Below are 24,372 nucleotides of genomic sequence, written 5' to 3'. Positions count from 1 at the left end.
TCCAGAGTACATGAATGACTGGGTTTCCTACAAAAACTTCAAATAAGTAGTTATGTAATTAGAACGGTGTTCTCCAATGTAGAGTAGGATGTAGGCAGGAGCAAGGGGTGATTACTGACTTTGTCTGCCTTGGGAAAGAGAAGAGAAGAAGGTGTCCTTTTGAATTTTGTCTTTTACATGATAAGTATTCCCAAACCAAGAAATCAGCTTTTTATAAGATGTGGATAATAATATTCGTAATTCATAGATTTACATATGAAGACAGTTACAGAGCTCATTTCCTAGAATGATACCTACATGGTTGATTTGTAGATTCATCAACCAGTTTAGGATTTTCACCTTTGGCATTCCTAGGGTATAACTAGAGATTTTTTTTTTTTCCTCTCTCATGTCATGCTTTACATGTAATATGTGTGCAAGACAATCCTTCGAAATATAGAAAGAAAAAATATATAGATTAACTATATATTTCTTACCTTTGCACTAACCCTAAAACTGGACATCTCTTTCTATATAATGTTTTATATTAAATATGTAGTGTACCTCAGATGTTATTGCTGTACCTGATAAGCCATTTCACTGTTCCCCCTTTCCGTGTCCTGTGACTCTAACCCAAGAATCATCATTTATAAAAACCTCATGTCCTTATCAATAAAAATTTGAACATGTGGGCCTGAATTTAGAAATCAGAAGGTTGTTAATTGCTGAGCTAATGTATCATGCACATTATGAAACATACACTAAAAAAGAAAGTAGAAAGAGTTAAAAAAGATAAAATTCAAATTCCAAGTATTTTTAGGCAGCTATTTAATTTTTTTTTTGAGTTGTGTTGTTAGTTGTAGTGTTGAAGTTGCTTGGGTAAAGTTTATTTTATTTTTTGTGTTTTGCCATGAAATTTTCTTATCTTCCCTGCTACATTCTTAGCCTGAATAGTACAGAGTAATAACAACAATGATGATAGTGCTAATAATAAAAACAAATGTTTATTCAGCCAACATTTACTGATTACCTGCTATGTGCTAGGTTCTAGGGAAGATAGTAAGCAAAAATCAGACATGAATGCTGGATTCATGGTGCTTATTTTCTTGAGGAGGAGATTAAACAATCAAATAGTTACTTAAATGTAAAAATACAGATGGGGAAGTGCATGCTATAAGAGCTTGTAAAAGGAGTGGTTGAAGTATTCAAGGAGGTCAGTGAAGACTTCCCTGAAGATAAGACTAGCTACATAATTTGTGGGGCACAGTGCAAAATGAAAATATTAAAAAATTATTGGCTTTAAAGACTGAGACAGCAGAACATTAAACCAAGCATGGGACCCTTCCAAGTGCAGGTCCTATGCAGCTGCACAGGTTACACGCTCATGAACCTGGCTGTACCTGAGGAAGTGATTTTTGAGCTGAGATGTGACAATACCATAGGAGGGTAAAATTGGTAAAATTGTTCTATGCAGAAGAAACAGCACGTGCATTCAGAAACTGGATGAAGGCCAGTGTGGCTGGAGTGCAGAGACGCAAGGTAGGGGATGTGTGTGATGAGGTAGGCTGGCAGAGAGGGTAACTTGAAAGGCCAAGTAGAGTCCTGTAGGCCATGTTGAAGATTCTGGTCTTTATTCCAAGAACCACACATAACTATTGATGTGTCTTAAGCATAAGTTTACTTTTGGTGTGCTGAGAATACCAATAACTTGCACTCTGTCAGCATTGGACAACTTTCTTCCTCAGCTTCCATTTCTTACCAACCCCTTTTTTAGAAACTTTCAGTCTCACCTTGTATGTATATTCTAAAGCTGGCCCTTCCTTTAGGTATGTTTAAATGGCACTTCACATCAGGGAGTGTGTTTGGTAATAGAAACTGAAAGTAGAGTAGGCGAGTCATGATATTTTATTTACTATTGCAGTAGTTTGTGGTCTAAAACATTTCAGGTCAACTGAAGAAAAAGTGGTAAAAGATAAAAATGTTTTATTATTGTTTTAAAATGATTTTCCTCTTTAAATGCTACAGATTTTTAGGATGTGTATTGTCAGCGCCATTATTTTAAATCCTTAATCTTCTCTTTTATACATGCTCAGGAGCAAGGGGGGTGATTACTGACTTCAACCTTGGGAAAGAGAAGCATAGGGAAGAAGTTGCCTTTTTGGACTTTGCGTTTTACATGATAGGTATTCCCAAACCAATAAATAGCTTTCTTTCAGTTAGGTGTGAATAATAATTTTCATGATTCATAGATTTACATATGAAGACAGTTACAGAGCTCATTTCCTAGAATGATACCTGCATGGTTTATTTGTAGATCTATTGCCCAGTTTAGGTTTTTCACTTTTGGCACTCCTATCGAATAACAAACAGGAGATTTTTTTTCTTTCATCATGCTTTATATGTAATTATATGAGCTCTATCACTAATATAGTTTGGATGTTTGTCCCCTGCAAATCTGCTGTTGAAATTTAATCCCCATTGTCAGAGGTGGGTCTTGGTGGAGGTGTTTGGGTTATGGGGGTGGATCCGTCATGAATGTCTCAGTGCTATGCTTGATAGTGAGTTCTCTCTCTGAGTTCACATGAGATCTTGTTGTTTTTTAAAAGAGAGTGGCACTTCCTCTCTTTTGCTCCTGCTCCCGCTCTTGCTGTGTGTGTGACACCTGCTCCCCCTTTGCCTTCTGCCATGATTATAAGCTTCCTGAAGCTCTCACCAGAAGCAGATGCTGGCACTGTATTCTTGTACAGTCTGCAGGCCCATGAGCCAAAATAAATATTTTCTTTATAAATTACCCGACCTCAGGTAATTCTTTACAACTCCAACATCCTAGCAGAATCATGTAGATGATGCACTTAAGTCAGTGATATTTAGATTCTTTGAGCTACTCATGGGAGACATAGGCAGCTGGTCGTTCTTTGTATACTCTACCGTTTCCTGACTACTGCATTATAAACTGCAATTCCTAGCTGCGAGGATAACATGGTTATATAGGTTTGTATCAGCCTAATTTCCTTCCCTTTTACATCGTGAGTTCTATTTGTGATGGAAACACTGGATGTTTTGGTAGAGTTACTTTCTGAGAATTTATTTTCAATAATGATTTCTGGGTTGAAACAGAGTTTATGTCTTGGATTGAGTAAAATATTCAGCCTTTTCATCTATTTCCAGCTTTAGATTCTTAATAACAGAGCTTTTAGTATTTGTAGGCAGCTTTTTTAGTCTTATTTGCAGTCAAGTCATATGTTGCAAACTTTTATTACTTTCATATTTGTCTTTTGGATGAGATCTAGAGAATCCATGGTGGTGATGATGAATTAACTTTTTTTTTTTTTTGTGATGGAGTCTTGCTCTGTTACCCAGGCTGGAGTGCAGTGGTGTGATCTCGGCCCACTGCAACCTCCACCTCCTGGGTTCAAGTGATTCTGTGCCTCAGCCTCCCAGGTAGCTGGGATTACAGGCACCTGCCACCACACCCAGCTAATTTTTGTATTTTTAGTGGAGATGAGGTTTCACCATCTTGGCGAGGCTGGTCTTGAACTCCTGACCTTGTGATCTACCCTCTTCGGCCTCCCAAAGTGCTGGGATTACAGGTGTGAGCCACTGCACCCAGCTGATGATTAACTTTTAACTGAAATTATTGACCGCATAAATTTCTGTTCATATAAGAACTCTGTTATGTTACAGGGTAGTGAAGTAGCTTCTGATTTATCAGGTAACACTTAAATTATGTTCAGCATATGATTAATGCTAGTGTATATAAAGGTTGGCGCAAAAATAATTGCGGTTTTGGTATGTTATTTGTTGGATTCTTTGTAAAAGCCGTAGAACATCAGAGTCATCAATTTTAATATAGTAATACAGGTGTAACACAGTTTTTGGGCAAAAACTGCAATTAGTTTTGCGCCAACCTAATTCTTCATTGTTTTAAAAATTTATAATGCATGTCTCGTATGTGCACAAAATAGCTAACCAAGAGTTAAAATTACCACAATTTTAAATTAGAATGTCCTATTACCGTAACATAGATGATAATATTAAGTTGAGTAAAACTTTAGCCAGCATGTTTAGGGAATTAGATGGTAGGTTTAATCAAATATCTTCTTTCTACAGACAGTTAACACCAACTGTATGCAAAGCATAGTACAGGATGGGATACACAGATGCACATGACACATCTGTGCTTCCAAGGAACTTATTTTCAATATTCTTAGAAATTTTTGTATATTTTATTCTGATGCTTTATTGCTAGTTAATGTAATGCATATAATTGAATCTTTGATCAATTAGAATTTTATAACAGACAAGTTTCATTGTATTGTTTTTAGTATAGATGTAAGCAATATAAATGTGCTGACCATAAAATTTATCCTAAAAGGTTATTTTTTGAGTAATTTGCTGATGTCAGCTTGTTTTTGTTTCTTTGTCTTTTATTTTAAAAACTGTTATACAAGTTAATTGGGTTCTTACTGAAATTTACTTTGTTAAAAAGTTGACAGCAAAATACTTTGTTTTATTGCTGTTTTGGTATACATGTTGAAATTCAGTAGCCCTTACAAATATTGTGGGTAACAGCATACAAAACTATGTATAGCTCATTATTTACTTGATGTTTTCATGGCATTATCTCTAAATATTAGTTTAATTTTTGTAGCCAAAACCAAACTAAACCTTAAAGTTAACATTTGTTATTTATAGTACTACTACTGTTTTTCTTTTTATTCTAAAGCATACGTAAAAACAAGGAGTTGATTTTTCCCATTCCAGGGACTGCTTTAGGACATTTTAAATGATCATTCTTAGCTTCTGGGCTGGGGTACTTTCAGGCTGCTTGGTGCCAGGGGGCTGCCTATGATCATTCTTAAGAAAAAAATTCTTCACATATATAAATTTATTTTAAAAAATCAGCCAGAATTATATATTAAAGTTATTTGTTGCTATGTCACAGATACTAAATTTGCATAAAGACAATTAGAAAAATGTCAATTATTATCAAATCTCATATATTTAATTGCTGAGAGCAAATGTAGTTACTGTATTAAAATGGGTGATTCTGATGTTTTATGGCTTTTACAAAGAAGAATCCAACAAGTTGATATCGTGATATCCTGTGTATTCTGTTAGTGGAGCCATTGCTTCTTAATTGCAGTTGATGAGATAAAATTCAAATCTAGTGCTTTTCCCAAACACTGGTAGGTTGGTAATATTCTCTTTGTAGCTGCAGTCTTCTCTGGATGAGAGATTAAGGGTCAAGGTCAAGTTTCATTTCAGGCCTAAAATTAGCTTTACTGGCTTTATTACACTTTGTAGATACTTAATGCTTCATCATGCAACTTGGTTCTAATTGTTTTTGTGGGGCAGTGTTGGTAGGGTCAAGGCAATGAAATCTTCTGGAATACAACAGGATTCCTCTGTATTTTTAAATACTGCCAGATTGTGGGGAAAGACGGAAGCTTGTTACAGATATATTTGATTCTTTCATTCAATGTATGCTTGAAATTTTACTTTGCTAAAAAGTTTACTATAAAATATTTAAAATATTATTTCACTATTTTTGTAATGAATTAAACATGAGTATTATATGTATAAGTAATATTTAGGATATGTCTTTGTTTGAAAGAAGCTAAAGGAATTGTAGCACATGGGCTATTTTATTTTTTTAATTCTCATTTTTGATTGGCACGCTATCTTCCCCTCCTCCCTATAAAAAAAATCACCAAACAATAAACCAAACATGCTTTGAAAACAAGGTATCTAACCTGCTTATACAGGTTACTGTAGAATCTAAGATAGTGTGATTAGTTGTCATGTATAAGGCAACCTTAGCAATTGACTTTAAATGCTCTAGGTAAATGTACATGCTTATTAATTTGATTTGTTATTGATAGGTTTTTGCTCTGTGTGCCTAATTATCACCGCCTTGTTTCCACAGCTGCAGAACCCTGGCCTGAAAATGCTACATTGTATCAGCAATTGAAAGGTAAGTTTTTGTTTACAATTAAAAATGACTTTGTATCAAAGTATATTTATTACGAAAAAATCCTCAGTAATATAATTTACTGCAAGGAGAATATAAAATGTAAAGAAGGGATTTCCTTGTATAATTTGTCTAGGAGGTTTTACCTAAACTTGTATCTGCCAGTGTAAACCACCTATTCATGGTCTATAAGGTCCTTAGTTTATTATTGACTCATTATATTGGCTGCTGTAGGCGGTGTAAAATGATGTGGTTGCAGGAGCAGTTGGCAGATTTACTGCACCAATAGCTGAGACAGCAGATTTTTGAAGTCTTGTGGTAAAGTGGGCTCTCAGTAAAAAGGAACTGTTAAAATGTATAGGCTAGGATGGTTCAGGCTGCCTTTAGCAGCTCTTCATATATCATCAGATCACATTATGGACCCCATTTGGGGCTTAGCAGCCTGCTACAGTTGTCAGAAGACTGCAAAGTAATGAAGACTAATAGGCAGTAGCCCTGGTCTTCTAAGCATGGAATTTTTATTGCAGCAAACTTGTCATCTTTCTTTTGTGTGGCAGACCTAGACACACTGTGCAATATTAACTGCAAGCTGGTTTTATATTATTGTGAATGCTTTTACTTTTAACTGGAAAGTGTTCAGCAGATTTTACTTAATTTTAATGAAAAGAAGAGGAACATTTCTTGAAAACTTGAAAAATGAATTTGACTTTAAGTGAACAATTTTAATTACATTGCTGATAAAATGAGATGAATGATCAAATAGTTTTAGAGGAAACTGTCATAGTTTATTATTTGTCATAATTTAATCAAAATTATAACTGATATAAAACTTTAGAATTGCTTTAGTGGTAGGCAATACCTTTGAAAAAATAGAAATACTTTTTAAAAATAAAAATATTATATTCTAATTGGTTAACAGTTATGCTTCATTGTATTTCCACAGGGGAGCAAATTTTACTTTCTGACAATGCAGCTTCTCTTGCTGTGCAGGTAAATATGTAAATTATGTAATATCTTTTTCACCCCCAGGTGATTTACATCATTTTGAGTTGCAATTATATTTTTCCCCTTCTAGAAAGTCTGATACTATATGTTTAGATTTTTTTTATGATTTACCATTATATATGATTACATAATTTTATTATGTAATATTATTCAGTTAATTGTCAGTATATAACAAACATAAAAAAAATATATTTTTTTTAGAAATCACTTTTTTATGCTAGGCACATTCTGTGTCTTAGCAGTTGTTTTGCTTTTGGCTGGATATTATGGTATTGATTATTTGGGGTGATATGTTCATTTGTGGACTCAAAATTATTTTCTGATTGATTTGTAAAGGTTTATTTATCACATATTTTTAAGCATCATTTTGCTCATTGCACTCATTCTAGCTTTAATCTGTTTGGTAATCTTGTAGCAGTGTTCTGGTTCTCTAGCCACTCCTCATATATTTATTGATTCCATAAGTGTTTATTATCCCCAAAACCATTTATGAAATGTAATAGCTCTTCAAGTTGTATATAACATTTGTATAATCCAAAAAAAGCTTAGTGGCCCTGTAAACTTTAAGCTGCATTATAGGAAGAATAGGATACCTGGGAATAGTTTGTTTAAAAAACGTTTATGTAGGTTATGGAATTATAATATAGTTATCCAAACATTTTACATATTTAGCTGCTTTTTACTTAGCTTATGTAGTTTAACACAGGACTGAACATGTACTCTTTGTTATATGAATGGTTTATAAGTGTGGTGAAAGCAATCATGCCTTGATAACCAATGTGAAAATAAAGGATTTGCTGTGTATAAAATAATATTTTCAATCTTTATATTCTTGGAAAGACAGCTTCAAGGCACTGTGAATATTTTAGTTGAAGCACTGATTCTTAACCCTTTTAAAATTGCTGTTTTGGGGACAACCCTTTCAGGATCTGGCAAAAGCTATTGAAGATTTTTTTCCAGAAAATATAACCAGGCTATTCTGCATGTAGTTTCAGTAGGTTTACTGATTTTTCTGCTGAAGCTATCTGGATCCCCTAGGAAAATCACCTAAAACTACATAATAGTAGGTTAGGAAGTGCTGAAGTAATTTTCATCAAAGAAAGATATTTTGGGTAGGGAATAGACAGCGGTTTTCTACTGGGCAGCTCTTTAGTACTCCCCCAACTGCCATTCTATGACATTGGACAATGTTTAAGTGTTTTTGCTTGTCAAAACGGTTGAAGGGTAGAGTGCTATTGTCATCTATTGGGTAATGCCAGAGATGCTGCTAAAAATCCCGCAATGTACAGAATAGTCCTTGCACAACTAAGAATTATCTAGCCCCAAATGCAAACAGATTGGTCAAGGTTGACAAACCCTAGAATAGATGGATTAGCCAGTTTCCAATATAAACCAAAATACCAGTATATTACCATTTTAAAAAAATTAACTTTTTATAATCAGAAGAAGGGGGAAAATAAATCTTAGTATGTATTTTATTTAATTCTATTTTTATGATTTCTATTAATTTGCTTTCTCATGGTTTCTCAAATCATAGTTGCAATTAAAAATAAAACCAGAAAAAAGGACGTTTTACAGGGTAGAATTTCCGTAACCATTTCAATGTTTTTAATCCTACAGTATGTCACTTTGATGATAAATTAAACAGCATATATTAAAATTTCTTGGTTTTCTTCAATAATCTTTGGCTTGACAGCTGATAGTAGCCATGGCTATAAATGTGACTTTTCCAGATATCTGATGTAAACTTTATGGAGTAATTTTCTTCTATGTAGTGGACTAGCATTTGTTTAGAAGAATCAGTTAAAGGCCTACCTTTGATGTACAAAATTGCTTAAAACAATGTGACAGGTATCCACAAACTGGGTTATTTTCTAGAAGATACCAGATATCAAACATCAGGTATTTTAATAGTCCGCCACTTAGGCCATTAGGAAATTTAAATTTTACTTAACACATAAACTTGGTATTTATTATACTCCTGAAACTAAGTGGTTAGATCTTTTTGGACTCCAGGAACTTTTATGATTTCAGTTTAAAATTTTTTTTTTTTTCCTGTAGCTATTTCCCCTAAGATTTGCTTTTCTTCATTCTCGTATGTTGAGTATAGTGAAGTATTAGTATAGCGTGTTTCTCTGGTCCCTTGAGCTGAATGTGCGTATATGCAGTATTATACACACATACACACACAAGAGGGACAGAGAGAGAAAGATATCTTCCATTCTGTACTTGTCTTTGAAGGACTTAACGCTTATACTGATTGGAAAAAAGAACTTTGATGATAATTCTCTGTTACTATTCTTTCTTACCCCTGAGTTTCCAGCCGTCTAATAAATACACAAGTATTGACCACATTTGTTATTTGAAATTTTCTAGAAGCCTCATTTTAAAAAAGTAAAAAGAAATAGGTAAAATGTACTTTAATAACATACATTATTTTATCCAGTATATCCAAATATTATTTTAATACATAATCAATACAGAATTTATTAGTAGGACTTTTTTCATATGAAGTTCAAAATATGATGTGTATTTTACACTTACAGTACATCTCAATTTTTGCTAGCCACATTTCAAATGCCCGGTAGTCTTGTGTAGCTAGTGGCTTTTGCATTGGACACTGTAGTTTTAGAACACAATATGAGCAAATATGTATATACTCCCCAAAGTTTTGGCAAAAATTGTTTTATTTAGTAAGTTTATGTCTATTGATTGAGTATATGCTGTCTTTTATAGAAGATTCCAATTGGTATCTGTTTCAAATACAGCAAATTCTAAATAGAACTCTTTCAAGTTTGCTCAAATGTAAAATAGAGATGTAATAGAAGCTATCGTAGGATAGGATTGAATATGTTAACATATTGAATATGAGGATTGAATATGTCAACATATGTAAAGCACTTGGAAGAGTACCTGGCATATTGTAAATATGCAATGAATGCTGGCTATTACTTCTTTCTCTCCTAATTCTTTGAAAGAAATGTACATATTCAATGTCAGTAAGAGGAATGGAAGTTTGCAGGCTTGATAATACGTAATTAAAAATAAATGTTGTGTGTAGGAATCTTTTCTGGACATATTTATATTTGTGTGTACATTGATAATTTTTGTAATTATTACCCAAAAAATTAATATCGAATGCTTTCATGCAAACAAAATTTTATTAATAATGATATGTTTTAAAAAATATTTATTGAACATTTTTACTGTATAAGGCACTGTACTGAGAGCTTTTATGTGGAGCATTGCATTCAATCCTTCCCATGACCCTAGTGCACAGTACTATTATAATCCTGATTTTAAAGATGTGGAAACTGAAGCTTAAGGATGCTTCACCCACATTCATAGAACCCACAGATTGTGGCGATAAACTGAAAACAACAGCAAGATTGGTTGAGTGCCACCTGTGCTTGTCACTGTGCTGAGCTCTTAATTCATATTAACACATTTAATCCTTATAACAACAGTATGAGGTAAGTGCTGTATAATGTAGGTGTCATAAATAATCCTTTCACACAGCTACCCTATGAGTTAGATACTGTTGTTATTCCTATTTTCCTACAGATTAGGAAGGTAAGGCAGAGAGGTTAAACAGTGGACCCAAAGTTACATAAATAGTACTTGGCAGAGCTGGAATGCAGATCCAGAAAGTCTGGATTGGCAGTCTACACTCATAATACTTTGCTGCATATTGGTCTAGTACAGTGATACAGATCTTTGAAGTTTTACCCAACAATAAGTGAACATTTAGTCACAAATTATTTCTGACATTTCTTAGTAAATTATATCTTATGACTACTCATTTACATTAAGGAGTAAAAGAACATGTCTTAGCTTTTGTATCTTTGAAAAGGGATAAATATAGTGTTATCTCTATAATACTGTGAAGCTCAAGTTAGGTAATAAATGGGAAATTCTTTTGAAAAAGTAAAAGGAAGAGGAATGCAAGATGTCAAATGCAGAATTAGTGCCTATTTCGACTTCAAAGATTTATGTACATATTTTGTGAATATCTTTTTGAGAAGTCCAGTGCACTATCCATTACGCGACAGACTTTCTAGTAAGTTTTAGAAAGAATTTTGCTTAATATATGTGAAGGCAATTAAAAAAACTGGTATTTCTTTTTTGTATGGCTCAATCTAGATATTATAAAAATTTGAATTTGTTTTTTAGAGTGTTTCAAACTGATGATCATTATTAGAATACTTCATGAACAGGTAATCTTACTTTGTCCTACTTTTTACTTCAAGTAAGAGTAGCGTTTAAGCTCAGGTGAAGGAGAATGTCCTTGTTCCATTTAATGTTTTTATTTTTCTTTACTCTTTGTTAATAAATACTTTATCTCTCAAAATAAAGGGGAAGATGACAGAAAAAAAATCTATTTTCTTTCTGTTGAATATAGTATATAATTTAAAAGTCAGCATTTTGCGTTATTTTGTTTCTTTGTTTTTTGAGATGGAGCCTAGCTCTGTCACCCGCAGGCTGGAGTGCAGTGGTGTGATCTTGGCTCAGTGCTGGCATGATCTCTGCTCACTGCAACTTCTACTTCCCAGGTTCAAGTGATTCTCCCACCTTAGCCTCCTGAGTAGCTGGGATTACAGGCGTGTACCACCACACCCAGCTGAATTTTTTGTATTTTCAGTAGAGACGGAGTTTCACCATGTTGGCCAGGCTGGGCTTGAAGTCCTGACCTCAAATGATCCACCTGCCTTAGCCTCCCAAAAGTGCTGGGATTACAGGTGTTAGCCACCACGCCCAACCAAAAGTGAGCATTTTTCTAGACTCCATTAATGCTGGACCGTGAACACTACCATTTCAGATCTGCTGATACTTAGCTGACCCTTGCATTTTCCTTTTAGCAGATGATACTTTCTAGATAGATGTATTACTTAGTGATTAAATAATAATATTCAAATGTAGTGTTTGGGAAAAGGCAAGAGAGAGGAATATCTGTCTGTCTTTTGAGGCTGCATGTTGATTATTGCCTTGGAGAAAAAATTTTGAGTGTGAAAATATAGCTGCTATAAATTTGTCATGTCATTCAAATGGCCATAGTAGACAGCTACCTGCAGAATTTTAGAGGAAAGGATTTTGAATTTTCAGTTTGGCTGGATACATTTTGTTTTAAACAAATTGTTCAGGGTTTTATGCTGTTTTAAAGCATCAGTTTAAACCTGATGCAAATAGAAGTAGATGATATGAGTGGATATATTTTAACAGATACTTAATAGAATATTTTTTGAAAAAACATTTAAAAAATTGACAAAACTTTATTAAAGTCTCATAAAGTATAAAATTTTAGGTTTTAAAGATTTGTACATTCCTCTCAATTTGATTGTCCTCTGTAAGATGAGGCTTCTGAAGTCACTTTCAGGGTTAGGTGAAGGAAAGAAAACCTAAGGGATAAATAGAATTTAGTGATCATTTATGAGATATGGAGACTTGTAAAATCCTTTTCAGTATTCCAAACAAGCAAAATGGAGGCTGCAGATGTTTCTTTGATATCACTGAGTTTAAATTCTTCAGATTGATTGTCTTATATTACATTATTATAGTTTGTATGCCAGAAATGTTAAAGCATTTTAGTGATTTATGCTTATAAGACCTGGGATTATTTCAGTGTATAAAATATCATCTTTATCACAATAATTGTGAACTTAAATTGCAAATAGAATTTAGCAGGTTAAAAAACAAATCTCAGTATTAGTTTCTCAACACTTAAATGGTATGGTGTTATAAAACATTAAAATTAGTCAATGTAGAATTCGTAGAAATGAATTATATTCAAAATAGAATTAGGTGGCTATTAGAGTTGTTATTTTTAGTAATTAGTGAAATACTGTAAAATGGTTGTAAAGGGTAATGGTTTACTAATATAAATATTCATATAAATATTTAACTTAGCAAAAATTCACACTCTTGCATTTCTCAGAGATTGCAACTAGAATATCAACTGTGTACTTTTTTGTTTAAAAAGTAAATAGTAAGCAGGATTTTAAAATTTGTTGCTGTTAAACAGAACAATAAAGGTATAGTAATAAGACAGAAAAACAACAGCCTATTTTTTTAAGCAAAAAAGCTAGAATTCTTCATTATTAGATATACAATATCAACATAATTGATCTAGCAGCATTTTATTTGAGCTGAAAATACACTTAAATTTGAGGCCGTACACTACCGTGTGTGAGTGAAACATCTTTCATATAGTTCTAAGATGAAATTACCCTTGAATGAATAGCATCTTCATTTATCTTCAGACCCCTTCTGTGCTTTTAGTGAATCTATTCTTTCAACATTCTACAACAAGAATTACATTATACCATTATATCAGAGTATTTCTGTGGTGTGAAATAGATTGGTTTGGAAAATGAACCTGGCTTTGCTATAAATTACATTCACAGGTGTAAAGGAATTTGTTGTTTTGTTTAAAATAGTCACAAATATAATTAAGGTCTTAATTTATGTTAAACTACAAATATGGCTATTATGGTAACTGGATTAGGAACTTAATCTGTCACTTCAAGAATGATACCTAACACTTTTCATTTGTAACCTTATGTACATTATTTCAATTACAGGGTCTGCAGCTGTTTGATATAAAAATGAATTATTTTGTAGATAGATTTGTTCTTGGTTTTTAATTTTAAAACATGCCTCTTCAGTAAGGTAGAAAATAATTCTCCAGTTGTCACAAATTTTCCTTCGTGTCTGGTTGAAAAAGGATATTAATTAAAATTCACAATCATTTTTATTTTGTGTCCTCAAAATGGCATTGCATGCTTGAGAATAGTCCTTAGTGAATTCTTACATAAAATAATTCAAATTTAATTATGAAATGAATAGAAGCTTTATCCTAAAGAAGAAAAACCTGAGGTCTGCTGTCTAAGGATAGCTTTACCTGGTTGGACTGGAAATGGATTGCTACCTAGCTAGAATCTGAATATCTTAGTTAATATGGCTTACATACATTTAGAAGCTGGGTTTATAACCCCTTGAATTCCATGGTATTAATCTGTGTAAAGCATCCACTTCTTTAAAAACTTATTAAAGGCAATTCTTTAAAAATTTGAATTACTTTTATATTTTTATTGGCAAGCAATGCTGATTTTATTGCTTAGTTGCAGCTAAAGAGAGTGTGCTATATATTTAACTTGGAAGACAAATGTTCATTTTGTTTTGGAATAAAGAAGAGGAAAGAAGACAGTTGGTGTTGCTCATTGGCAAGTGTTTCAATATTGAGTTACTATTAGTTAATTAAAAAGAAATTAATATATTTTATGTTCCTGCCATCTGCTAATTCATCCTAAGAATTTTAATTTTTTTATTATTTTTCTCAGTTGGGAATTTTTTTTGTCTGTGAGTTACAAAATTTTAAAGCATTCATTATAGGAGCTCAGTAAAAGAGTAATTTTTTTTCCTTTTCTCCCCAGTTGTTCATTGAGTGCTAACTACGTAACTGGTGTTGTGTTAGGTTCTTGGGTTATAAGAATTGTTCTTTCTGTATCTTTGACTATTTTATAACTCTTGCTTAATTTTGACCCTGCAACTTTTTATGAAAGTAATAAAACAAGATAGATATGGTCTATATATATTAACAGAGCTTATATTCGTGGGAGGAGGGACTTCTTATCAGTTCATTTATCAGTTTTATCAGCGTGTTATTTATATGTAATTCTCACAGGGAAAGCTTATATCTTTTTATATTCTAGTTGTCTTTTTTGTTGCTTTCAGAAAGAACCTGATTTTTTTCTATAGCTGTCAGATGTTGATGTATCTAAAATTGACTCAGATATTCCAGGAGTAGTTTCTAGGTGAGCGTTTTATTAAGGAATATCACAGTCTATGAAGTGATGTCTTCATATATGCTGTCAAATATTTCATATTTTTAGATAACAAATTCACTCTCTTTAAAGCTTTTTATGCTTATTGAATTGTGGTTTCTGATTTCTGCATAGGTCATTATTGTTTTTAAGTTGAATTCCTGTTACTGTTTTCTAAAGCAATATCAACTTATTGATATTTGTAGCTATTGATTTTTTAAAATATTTCTGAACTTAACAGGAGTTATATCTAACTTTTTAAAACAGTGAGCTCTGAACCCATAAAATAACCAAATGCTAATTTTTGCTATAGTTTACTAGCTTTCCGTGAATTTAAATATGTTTACATTCATTTTTAGGAATATCTGTGGCTTGTTCATTAAGCATATGTTTATTGAGACTTTATTGTATGCTGAGAACTAAAGTAGTAAACAAGATAGACATCGTCTATGTGTACTAATGAACCTTATATGCTTTGGGGAGGGGGTCCTTCTACCAGTTCATTTATCAGTTTTATCAGTGTGTTTGACTCTAAAAATTAGTCATAAAGTCAGCATATCAACATTAAGATATCTTTACTTGTTTTTGTTTTTTTAGAAAAGACTATATGATATAATTATATGTATTGAAAACATAAATCATATATTCACTATTCCTTTGAAAAGTGCTTTTGGGCCAGGCACAGTGACTCACTCATACCTGTAATCCCAGCACTTTGGAATGCTGAGACGGGTGGATCACCTGGGGTCAGGCGTTTGAGACCAGCCTGGCCAACATGGCGAAACCCTATCTTTACTAAATACAAAAAATAAGGTGATGCAAGTCTGTAATCCCAGCTCCTCAAGAGGGTGAGGGAAGAGAATTGCTTGAGCCTGGGAGGCAGAGGTTATGGTGAGCTGAGGTCGTGCCACTGTACTCCAGCCTAGGCGACAGAGTGAGACTCTGTCTAAAAAAAAAAAAAAAAAAAAAGAAAGAAAGAAAGAAAAGAAACCAATATATTTACTTTTTTCTATAAAAGAATTGGGTTACTTTTTGGCTTTACATTTAGTTTCACTGATTTCCTCCAACATTTCTTTCTGGAATATTACTAGTTTATTTGGGATTGAAGACTTGAAATTATATATGTATAATATTTGAGATGTTTTGTTTTATTGATTTTCTTATTTATGTTATTCTGTTTACTTGCTTTTATTAATTATAAGATCTACATGCTTGCTTTTAATGTCCCGAAGATTGGGCCATAGTTGCTGAGATTTTAAAAGATTCAAGCTAACAGTGGTTCCTTCATGTGTTACTTCTCAGTAAATTTTCAGGAGACTATACTGCTATTATGGGACAGCTTCTTATCTTCTTAATGTTTCTTATTTAACCAAAAAGTTAAATTGACTTCTCAATTTTTAAACTTGGTGGTGGGCTATAGATGCAGGAAGCCGAAAAGACCAAAGATGAAGACGGTCCTTGATTATTTTTTTATTCTGCATAACATCTGTAGTTCTTTTCATTTCATAACACCTTGATAAGTATCTTACCTGCAGGAAGTGCTAACAGTAGTATGTTGATTTGTAGACACACCTGTTTATGTGGTTTTCAAAGCACATGGCTGTACTCTTAGCAATTTTAGGCTTTTGAAAAAAAGGGTAGAGTTGTCTGCTATTCATTTCTTGTCAGAAGCCTGTCCAAAAAGTAATAGAGATGACCATCTAAAGACTTCTAAGTCCCCTTCCTTCCACCAAAACCTGCTCATCCCACAGTTTTTCCTAGCTTGGTAAATACCAGTTCCATCTTTCTAGTTGTTTATGCTAGACATTTTGAGTCATTTTTGGAATTCTTTTTCCTATGTCCACATTGAGTTATCAGCAGAGCTTCTTCAGCCTCCCTTAAAAATAGAGTCAGAATCTGACCTATCACTTTTATCACTCCCACCCTGGTCCAGGCCACCATCATATCTTGCCTGGATCATTACAAAAGCCTCCTAACTAGTTTTCCTGCTTCAATGGTTCTGCTCTCAACAGTCTAATTTCTGTATAGTTGTTTGTGTCCTTTGAAATGTTTGGTAATATTCCAGCAATCCCCAGCTGAACACCTTCTAATGATTTCTTGTCTCACTCAGTAGAAGCCAAAGACCTCACAATTACCTTCAAGGTCCTAATTGATATTTTTGGTTGCCTCTCTGATCCCATCTCTTAGTACTCACTTCTTACTGCCACATAGTCATATTGGTCTTGTTACTGTTGCTGAAACATAGTTAAAGCACAAACCTGCTTCAGGCCTTTAAACGTGGGCTGTTCTTCCCTTAGGTATCTGCATGGCTTGCTCCCTAACTTTATTAGGTTTATGGTCAAATGTTACCTTATTAGTGAGCCCTTATCTGACTACCCTATATATAATGGCCATACCTTTACACTACTTTGTATTTCTAAGTTGCAGTAATTACCGTGCATATTTTATGGTTTATTTGCTTGTTACCTGTCTTCATTGTGATATAAACTCTACGAGGAGTGAGACTTTATGTTGCCTGCTTTTCTCAGTAGCTAGGGCAGTTCTCGATACATAGTGGGTGCTCAGTATATATGTGTTGAATTTATTTTTGTAGGTACCGAAGTTATTTCTTTCTGGCAAGTTAGCTCACCAGGAAGTTTCATAGTGGACCAAATAGCCTTTGTAGGCCTTTTTGAACTATATTTTAATGTTCTGCTCTAGGTCATTAGAAGAAACAGCCTCCCGAAAAGCAATTTTGCATTTGGTGTATGTCATCTTATGTAATTCAGTAACCCTTATTGAAGATTCCAGATGACAAATGTCTTTTGGAATTTAGTATAAGAAATCCAGTTGAGGAACAACCTTACTCTTTACTTTTTGTTTTTGTTTGACTTTTGTTTTGACAGGGTCTTAATGCCCATCACCCAGGCTGGAGTGCAGTGGTGTGATTATGGCTTACTACAGCCTCAACCTCTTATGCTCTGGTGATTCTCCCACCTGAGCCTCCCAAGTAAGCAGGGACTACAGGCGCACACCATCATGCTTGTCCAATATTTTGTATTTTTAGTTGAGATGGGCTTTTGCCGTTTTGTCCAAGCTGGTCTTGAACTCCTGGGCTCAAGTGATCCACCTGCTTTGGCTCTTTGATATTACTGGTGTGAGCCACCTTGCCCAGCCAACCTTATTCTTTTCTGAAGGCTACAAATATTCCATTGATGGATGCATCACAATTTGTTTTAAGTGGTCTTTTATTGATGGGTGTCAAGCTATTGTTATAATTATTATTTTGCTGTTATAAATAGGGCTTAAGTGTGATAGCCTTACACATAACTGGTATAATTTTATACATATATTTTCATATTATATATTTATAGCAATACCATTTCTAGTCAAAGGGTATGTACATGTAGAATTTTGATAGGCCTTACCAAAGTGCCCTCAAAAGGTCACATTGATTATATATTACAACCAGTGGTTGAATATAAATTGTGTTTTAGATTTTGACTAAGTAGACTTTTTTTTTAAAAGCTTTTATTTTCAGAAGTTTCTGTTGCTTTGTTTACAAAAATTCACATAACTAAAATTAGATGTTATTGTTTACGTATTCATATGTCTTCATTTATTTATTCATCTGGTAATCGTTATCTGCCTGTTACGTACCAGGCATATAACTTCTTTCCTTCCTTTTTCTCTACCTTCCTCCCTCTACACCTTGATCTCTGTTCTTTTTTCTCATCTTAAGATAGTGATACTTGTACATACCTTATAGGGTAAATTACTTGTGCAAGTACTTGGCATGTAGTAAGTGCTCAGTAAATATTCACCATTATAATTTTTCTGTGAAGTTGTCTTGCTCTCTGCATTTTTATTTCCCAGTTCCTTTTTCTGTGGTTTGTTTTGGCTCTGTGTTTTGTTTGTGGCTTTCCTCAAGTATCTGTTGATCTCTGCTAACAATTTATAGTTAAGAGTGAGGCACTAAAGAGATGAGACTTTTTGACACGTGGATGTCACTGTAGATTGATTGCATATTGAGTGATCATTTTTGTTAGTCACTATTCCTAGCCCATCCCACCCCCAATAAAATCATCAATATGTAGATTTTCTTTTTTTTTCTCCAGAGAGACATCCTGGAGTGATATCCTGTGTTTGGGAGCTGAGAGGGAGAGGGATCCTGTGCGGAACTCAGTACATGTGTATACGTACCCTTACCCTTTGCCTCTTTGAAAGTGACGCCTTACCCAGTGCCCTCTGCTGTTTGGGTCCCTCTAGTTCTGTTTCTCCAAAGAATAAACCTTTGCCTCCTGCTAGACTGGGGGAAGGGTAATTTTCTGATGCTTATATAGATTTTCATCCAATCCTTTATTTGCTGTCCTATATCTTACCTCTGCCTCTGTGCTGCTTGGTGCTTCCAATTTTGGAATCTTCCTAGTTTCTGTGATGCAAATGTATTGATATTCTCCAGTGCAAACTCTTAGGTTTCAGCTTCCTCTGCTCTCTGCCCTGCTAAGTCTGCTTTCTGTCTTAAAAAAATGGTTTGAGGATGTGGAGAAATAGGAACACTTTTACACTGTTGGTAGGAGGGTAAATTAGTTCAACCATTTTGGAAGACAGTGTGGTGATTCCTCAAGGACCAGAAATAGAAATTCCATTTGACCTAGCAATCCCATTACTGGGTATATATCCAAAGGATTATAAATCGTTCTATTGTAAGGACACATGCACGCAAATGTTCATTGCAGGACTGTTAACAATAGCAAAGACTTGGAACCAACCCAAATGCCCATCGATGATAGACTGGACAGGGAAAAGTGGCACATATACACCGTGGAATACTATGCAGCCATAAAAAAAGATGAGTTAGTGTCCTTTGTAGGGACATGGATGAACCTGGAAACCATCATTCTCAGCAAACTGACACGAGAACAGAAAATTAAATACCACATGCTCTCACTCATAGATAGGTGTTGAACAGTGAGAACACATGGACACAGGGAGGGGAGCATCACACACTGGGGTCTGTGGGGGGGAACTAGAGGAGGGACAGCAGGGGTTGGGGAGTTGGGGAGAGATAGCATGGGGAGAAATGCCAGTTATAGGTGATGGGGAGGAAGGCAGCAAACCACACTGCCATGTGTGTACCTATGCAACAATCTTACATGTTCTTCACATGTACCCCAGAACCTAAAATGCAATGAAATATATATTTAAAAAAATGGGTTGACATCTCTGGTCTGCTTTTGTCTCCTCTGCTATACTTTATGTCTTTCTGGGCATATACTGTTTCTATTTCTTCATTGTTATTTTAATAGATTTCTTTTAAAGGTTGTAGAGATAAATGTGTAAATTTAGCCCTTCATGTTTAACCAGTTATTGATGATCCGGTAATACTTTTTTTTCTTTGAATTTTTTTAAAGTAATAAATCCTACCCCTGACACCCTACCCCTTCAAGTGATTTTTTTTTGACATTATGAATTCAATTAATGTATTCAATGTGTTGAAACTACATCAAGCATATTAAATTTCAGGGTTTTAGGAATCAGGTACTGGCAATTATGTTCTTTGTGCATGTACATGCGTGTGCATTTAAAAAATTTCCTACCAGGTACTCACTAAATTTATGTATAAAGAATGGGTGTAATTTTAATTCATTCTTTAAAGAGTTCTTGGTTTTCACCTGTTAATACATTTGCCTCATCGTTTTAGCAATTGGAGTTGCTCAGCAAATGAGTAATCTCTAATCTCCCAGAAGCTGGAAATAGGGTATTTGATGCATCACCATCATTAAAGGTTGATTGTATCACTTGCAGGGTTTTTGGACCCTGTGCTATTATGCAGGTTTTATAAAACAATGTTTATAACTTTCAGATGATGTTAGCCTCTCTTGCTAAGGTCTCCTTTATGTACTGGTTACTGTTGTTATCTATCCATGCTATCTGATAGACATCCAGTAAACATCATCACATCACACTGTGGTGATGGAAATGTTCTGAATCTGTACTGTCCAATAAATATAGTAGCCACTAGCCACATGTGCCTGTTGAGCACTTGATATGTGGCCAGTGTGACTAGGGAACTGAATTTAAAATTTTTTTCAAACAAGGAGCCACGTGTGACTAGTGGCTACCATGTTGGACAGCATAGTTATAAAATGTTAGTCTGATAGGATGTGCTAAGTGTTTTATTCAAATTATTTTATGTTGTTATTCGTTTGAATTAGTTTGGAATAAAGTATTCAACCGAGGAACAAGAGATAGCTGAGTTGTTCCAAGTTCATTATTCATTATTATATTTTGAAATATATTTTTCTTTGACTTCCATAAGAATAAAAATATGCAGATTGCTATTTCAGAATTGAAAAGAAAATATGTTTTAGGTGACTCTGCCATACCACGTATTTTGAGTATTTTTATGTGCTGATAAGATATTGAAAATCGAAGTGGAAGGTGACATTGAGCCTCTCCAGTGTTTTCTTCCATCTTACAAGAGAAAGGGGAAGTACTGTTTAAATCAAACCTTGCTATTGTTTTAGAGTTTTTTTGTTATTGAAAATAGTCATGGTAATGTTTTGGTTTTGCTTTTTTTTTTTCTCATGATCATAGCTCACTGTAACCTTGAATTATTGGGCTCAAGCTATCCTCCTGCCTGAGTAGCTCGGACTATAGGTGACTGCTACCATGAGCTGCTATTTTTTTTTTTTTTTTTTTTTTGAGATGGAGTCTTGCTCTGTTGCCCCAGGCTGTAGTGCAGTGGTGCGATCTCAGCTCACTGCAACCTTTGCCTCCCAGGTTTGAGCGATTCTCCTGTCTCAGTCTCCTGAGTAGCTGGGACTATAGGTGTGTGCCACCACGCCTGGCTAATTTTTGTATTGTTAGTAGAGTCAGAGTTTCACCATGTTGCCAGGCTGGTCTCAAACTCGTGACCTCATGATCCACCCGCCTTGGCCTCCCAAAGTGTTGGGATTACAGGTGTGAGCCACTGAGCCCGGCTCTCAAACTAATTATTGGCTAACTAGACTAATGCTATCAGTTGAGGTCTGTGGTAAGTTGAGTGTCATTTAAAAAAATTTTTTTGTAGAAATAAACTCTCACTATGTTTCCCAGGCTGTTCTTTAACTCTTGGCCTCAAGTAATCCTCCCTCCTCAGCCTCTGGAAGCACTGGGACTGGCCTGTTTTTGCATTTTTGAAGTTTGGATGAAAATGATTTGTGACACCAAACTTCTTTGTGAACTACAGATTAATTCAGAAATTTTCTTTTGAATCAGGGATAAAGAGTAATTGTGGTAAATGTTCTCAAATTAATCTTTGGCTAACTAGAATAATCTATCAATTGAGGTCTGTGGTAAGTTGAGTGTCATTTAACTGGTAAAAATTGTCAGTTATTTTTTTACAAATGTAAGAAGCATGGGTTTTGGGAGTTGAAGGTTGCAGTGAGCCGAGATTGCACTACTACACTCCAGCCTGGGTGACAGAGTAAAACTCCGTCTCAAACAAAGAGAAGCATGAGTTTGATTGTAGAACATTACAATTCTGTTTTTTTAAGTAAAATATAGCATTTTGGAATATTAATTAGTATAGTTACCACTATGCATGTAGTTTAGCAAAATATACCATATTTACTGTTTTATACAGTATTATTGTTAACTAACAGTTGAATATTATTCAGGCCTTTGAGAAGATATATTAGTTATTTCATACTCTTTTTTGTTCTACTGAAGGCTTCAATCCCTTCTTAGTTTCTCATTCTCAACAAATGATTTATTCTTACATTTCATAAAATATGAACACTGACGTTCTTGTTCTTTTTTCTTATCAACTTAAAATCATCATCACTGATTCCCCACCACCTCTTGCGTTACAGTGGAAAAAGTGTCTGTTCCTGACACAAACAGATCTATCCATTTCTCCAGTTAAGTTCTTATTTATTCTCTTTTTACCTTTTTCTTCTTTTTTTGTGTGGCAGGGTATTGTTGTATTGCCCAGACTGGAGTGCAGTGGTGTGATCATGGCTCACTGCAACGTCGACCTCCCAGGTCCGAGCAATCCTGCCACCTCAGCCTCATAAGTAGCTGGGACTACAGGTGTGTGCCACCATGCTCAGCTAATTTTTAAATTTTTTTGTAGGAATGGGATCTCCCTATGTTTCCTAAGCTGGTCTTGAACTCCTGGCCTCAATTGATCCTTTTGCCTTGGCCTCCCCAAAAGTGCTGAGATTACAGGTGTGAGCCACTGCCCGGCCACATGGATCTTGTATAGCAGTTATTTCACCTGTTTCATGTAATTTCAGCCTATCTCCATTTTTTTTTTCCTTTCTCTTTTTGTTTTAATAAGCTCCACTCTTCTCCGGATGTAATAGAAGGGAAGCAAGCCTTCTCCTCCCTTCTTCCTTTTTTTCTAATCCAGGCTTTTTGAAAGAACTGTTTGTATTCATTTTCTCTAATTCTTTCCTTGCAAGCCGTGCTTTGACGTGATTTTGATCCGTGTTGAAGTTTGAGAATCACCACCCCATCCTATCTTTGTGGGTCAGTCAGGAAGTTCACTATTGTTGCTGTGAATTGTAATCACCAGTTATAGGTTTTGGAGGACTGTTAGTTTCTACTTAAACAGACACGGAGGAATCAAATTCTGGTGGGGCAGGATGGTGTTTAAACTTAGAAATCATAACTGTAGGTGAATTAATTAAGCTTAGGTTTGGCAGTGAGTGACAGAAACTCAACATAGTGGTAGCTTAAAAAGATAGTTCACTTCTCATATAAACATGGGTAATCCAGGTCTGGTCAATACATGATTATCAAGAACCTAGGCCTCTTTACTCTTGTTGCTCTACCATTTGCAACACTCAGCTGCTACTTCATGGTTCTGTTTGGCTGCTATAGCTATATCCATCGTTTTTACATTCTAGTCAACAAGAAGGAAAAAGGAGATAACTTTCTCCTTTTAAAGAAACTTCCCAGCAGTTGTCCAGACCTCTTAGTCCAGTTGGCCATACCCAGTTGTAAGGGAGCCAGGAAAATAAAAGTTTTTATTTTAGGCAGCCTTGTGTGCAGATATAGGTTCTACCACTGTAGGGAAAGGGGAGAGCATATATGGCAGGGATAACAGCCTCTGCCACAATAAACTCTTGGGAGCTTTGATTGGCTCAATCAGTAACCAATATTGCTTAGTAGCGCGCCATGAGAGGTTAATTGTGGGAAAACGAGGGAGATTGGGGGAAGGACAACAGAATTAGAAACATTAAAAATCTCCCCCTTGGCACTCTAAGAGGTTCCATCTACTTGGGTAGATTAGACATGCATACATAAGTTACAGAGCAATGTAAGAATCAGAGGGTATAACTGGGGGGGAAATCAGACTCATGTGGGATTTAGTTTTAGTGGCAAGCATCCCTAAAGGACTGGAGTTTTGAGAAAACAGATTAGAAGAAGAGAATTGACATACTTTTGGGTAAATGGAGTTCTTTGTACATGATATTAATCACTGTTCAGTACTCTTACCACTTAAGAGTCTTAAGACATTTCTAATCTAGAACTGAGGAAGGAATTATAATAAACCTATGAGAAATCTGTTGAGTAAAATTATAATATCCTTGTTAATTTTTAAATTTATCTCATCTTACC

The 24,372-nt window shown here is 34.6% G+C and overlaps 1 protein-coding gene across 8 annotated transcripts in view; it reads left to right on the top strand.

Moving 5' to 3' along the window:
• Positions 1 to 24,372, top strand: part of MTX2 (metaxin 2) — a 57,464-nt gene that overhangs the window by 15,813 nt on the left and 17,279 nt on the right. For 3 of the 8 annotated variants that reach the window (XM_032292867.1, XM_032292868.1, XM_032292869.1), the window contains 3 exons: positions 5,909 to 5,956; positions 6,897 to 6,943; positions 18,876 to 18,948. In XM_032292867.1, the coding sequence (XP_032148758.1) occupies positions 6,921 to 6,943; positions 18,876 to 18,948 (96 nt within the window). In that variant the 5' untranslated portion in view covers positions 5,909 to 5,956; positions 6,897 to 6,920. Of the gene's footprint in view, positions 1 to 5,908; positions 5,957 to 6,896; positions 6,944 to 11,131; positions 11,176 to 18,875; positions 18,949 to 24,372 lie in introns of those variants that run through there. The other 5 variants (XM_032292865.1, XM_032292864.1, XM_032292863.1 and 2 more) reach the window with 3 other exon arrangements.

Source organism: Sapajus apella, unplaced genomic scaffold (assembly GCF_009761245.1).
Source record: "Sapajus apella isolate SASKATOON/1434 unplaced genomic scaffold, GSC_monkey_1.0 scaffold28, whole genome shotgun sequence".
Taxonomy (NCBI): Eukaryota; Metazoa; Chordata; class Mammalia; order Primates; family Cebidae; genus Sapajus; species Sapajus apella.
Note: the sequence above shows the minus strand (reverse complement) of the source record. Positions and strands in the feature narration are given on the sequence as shown.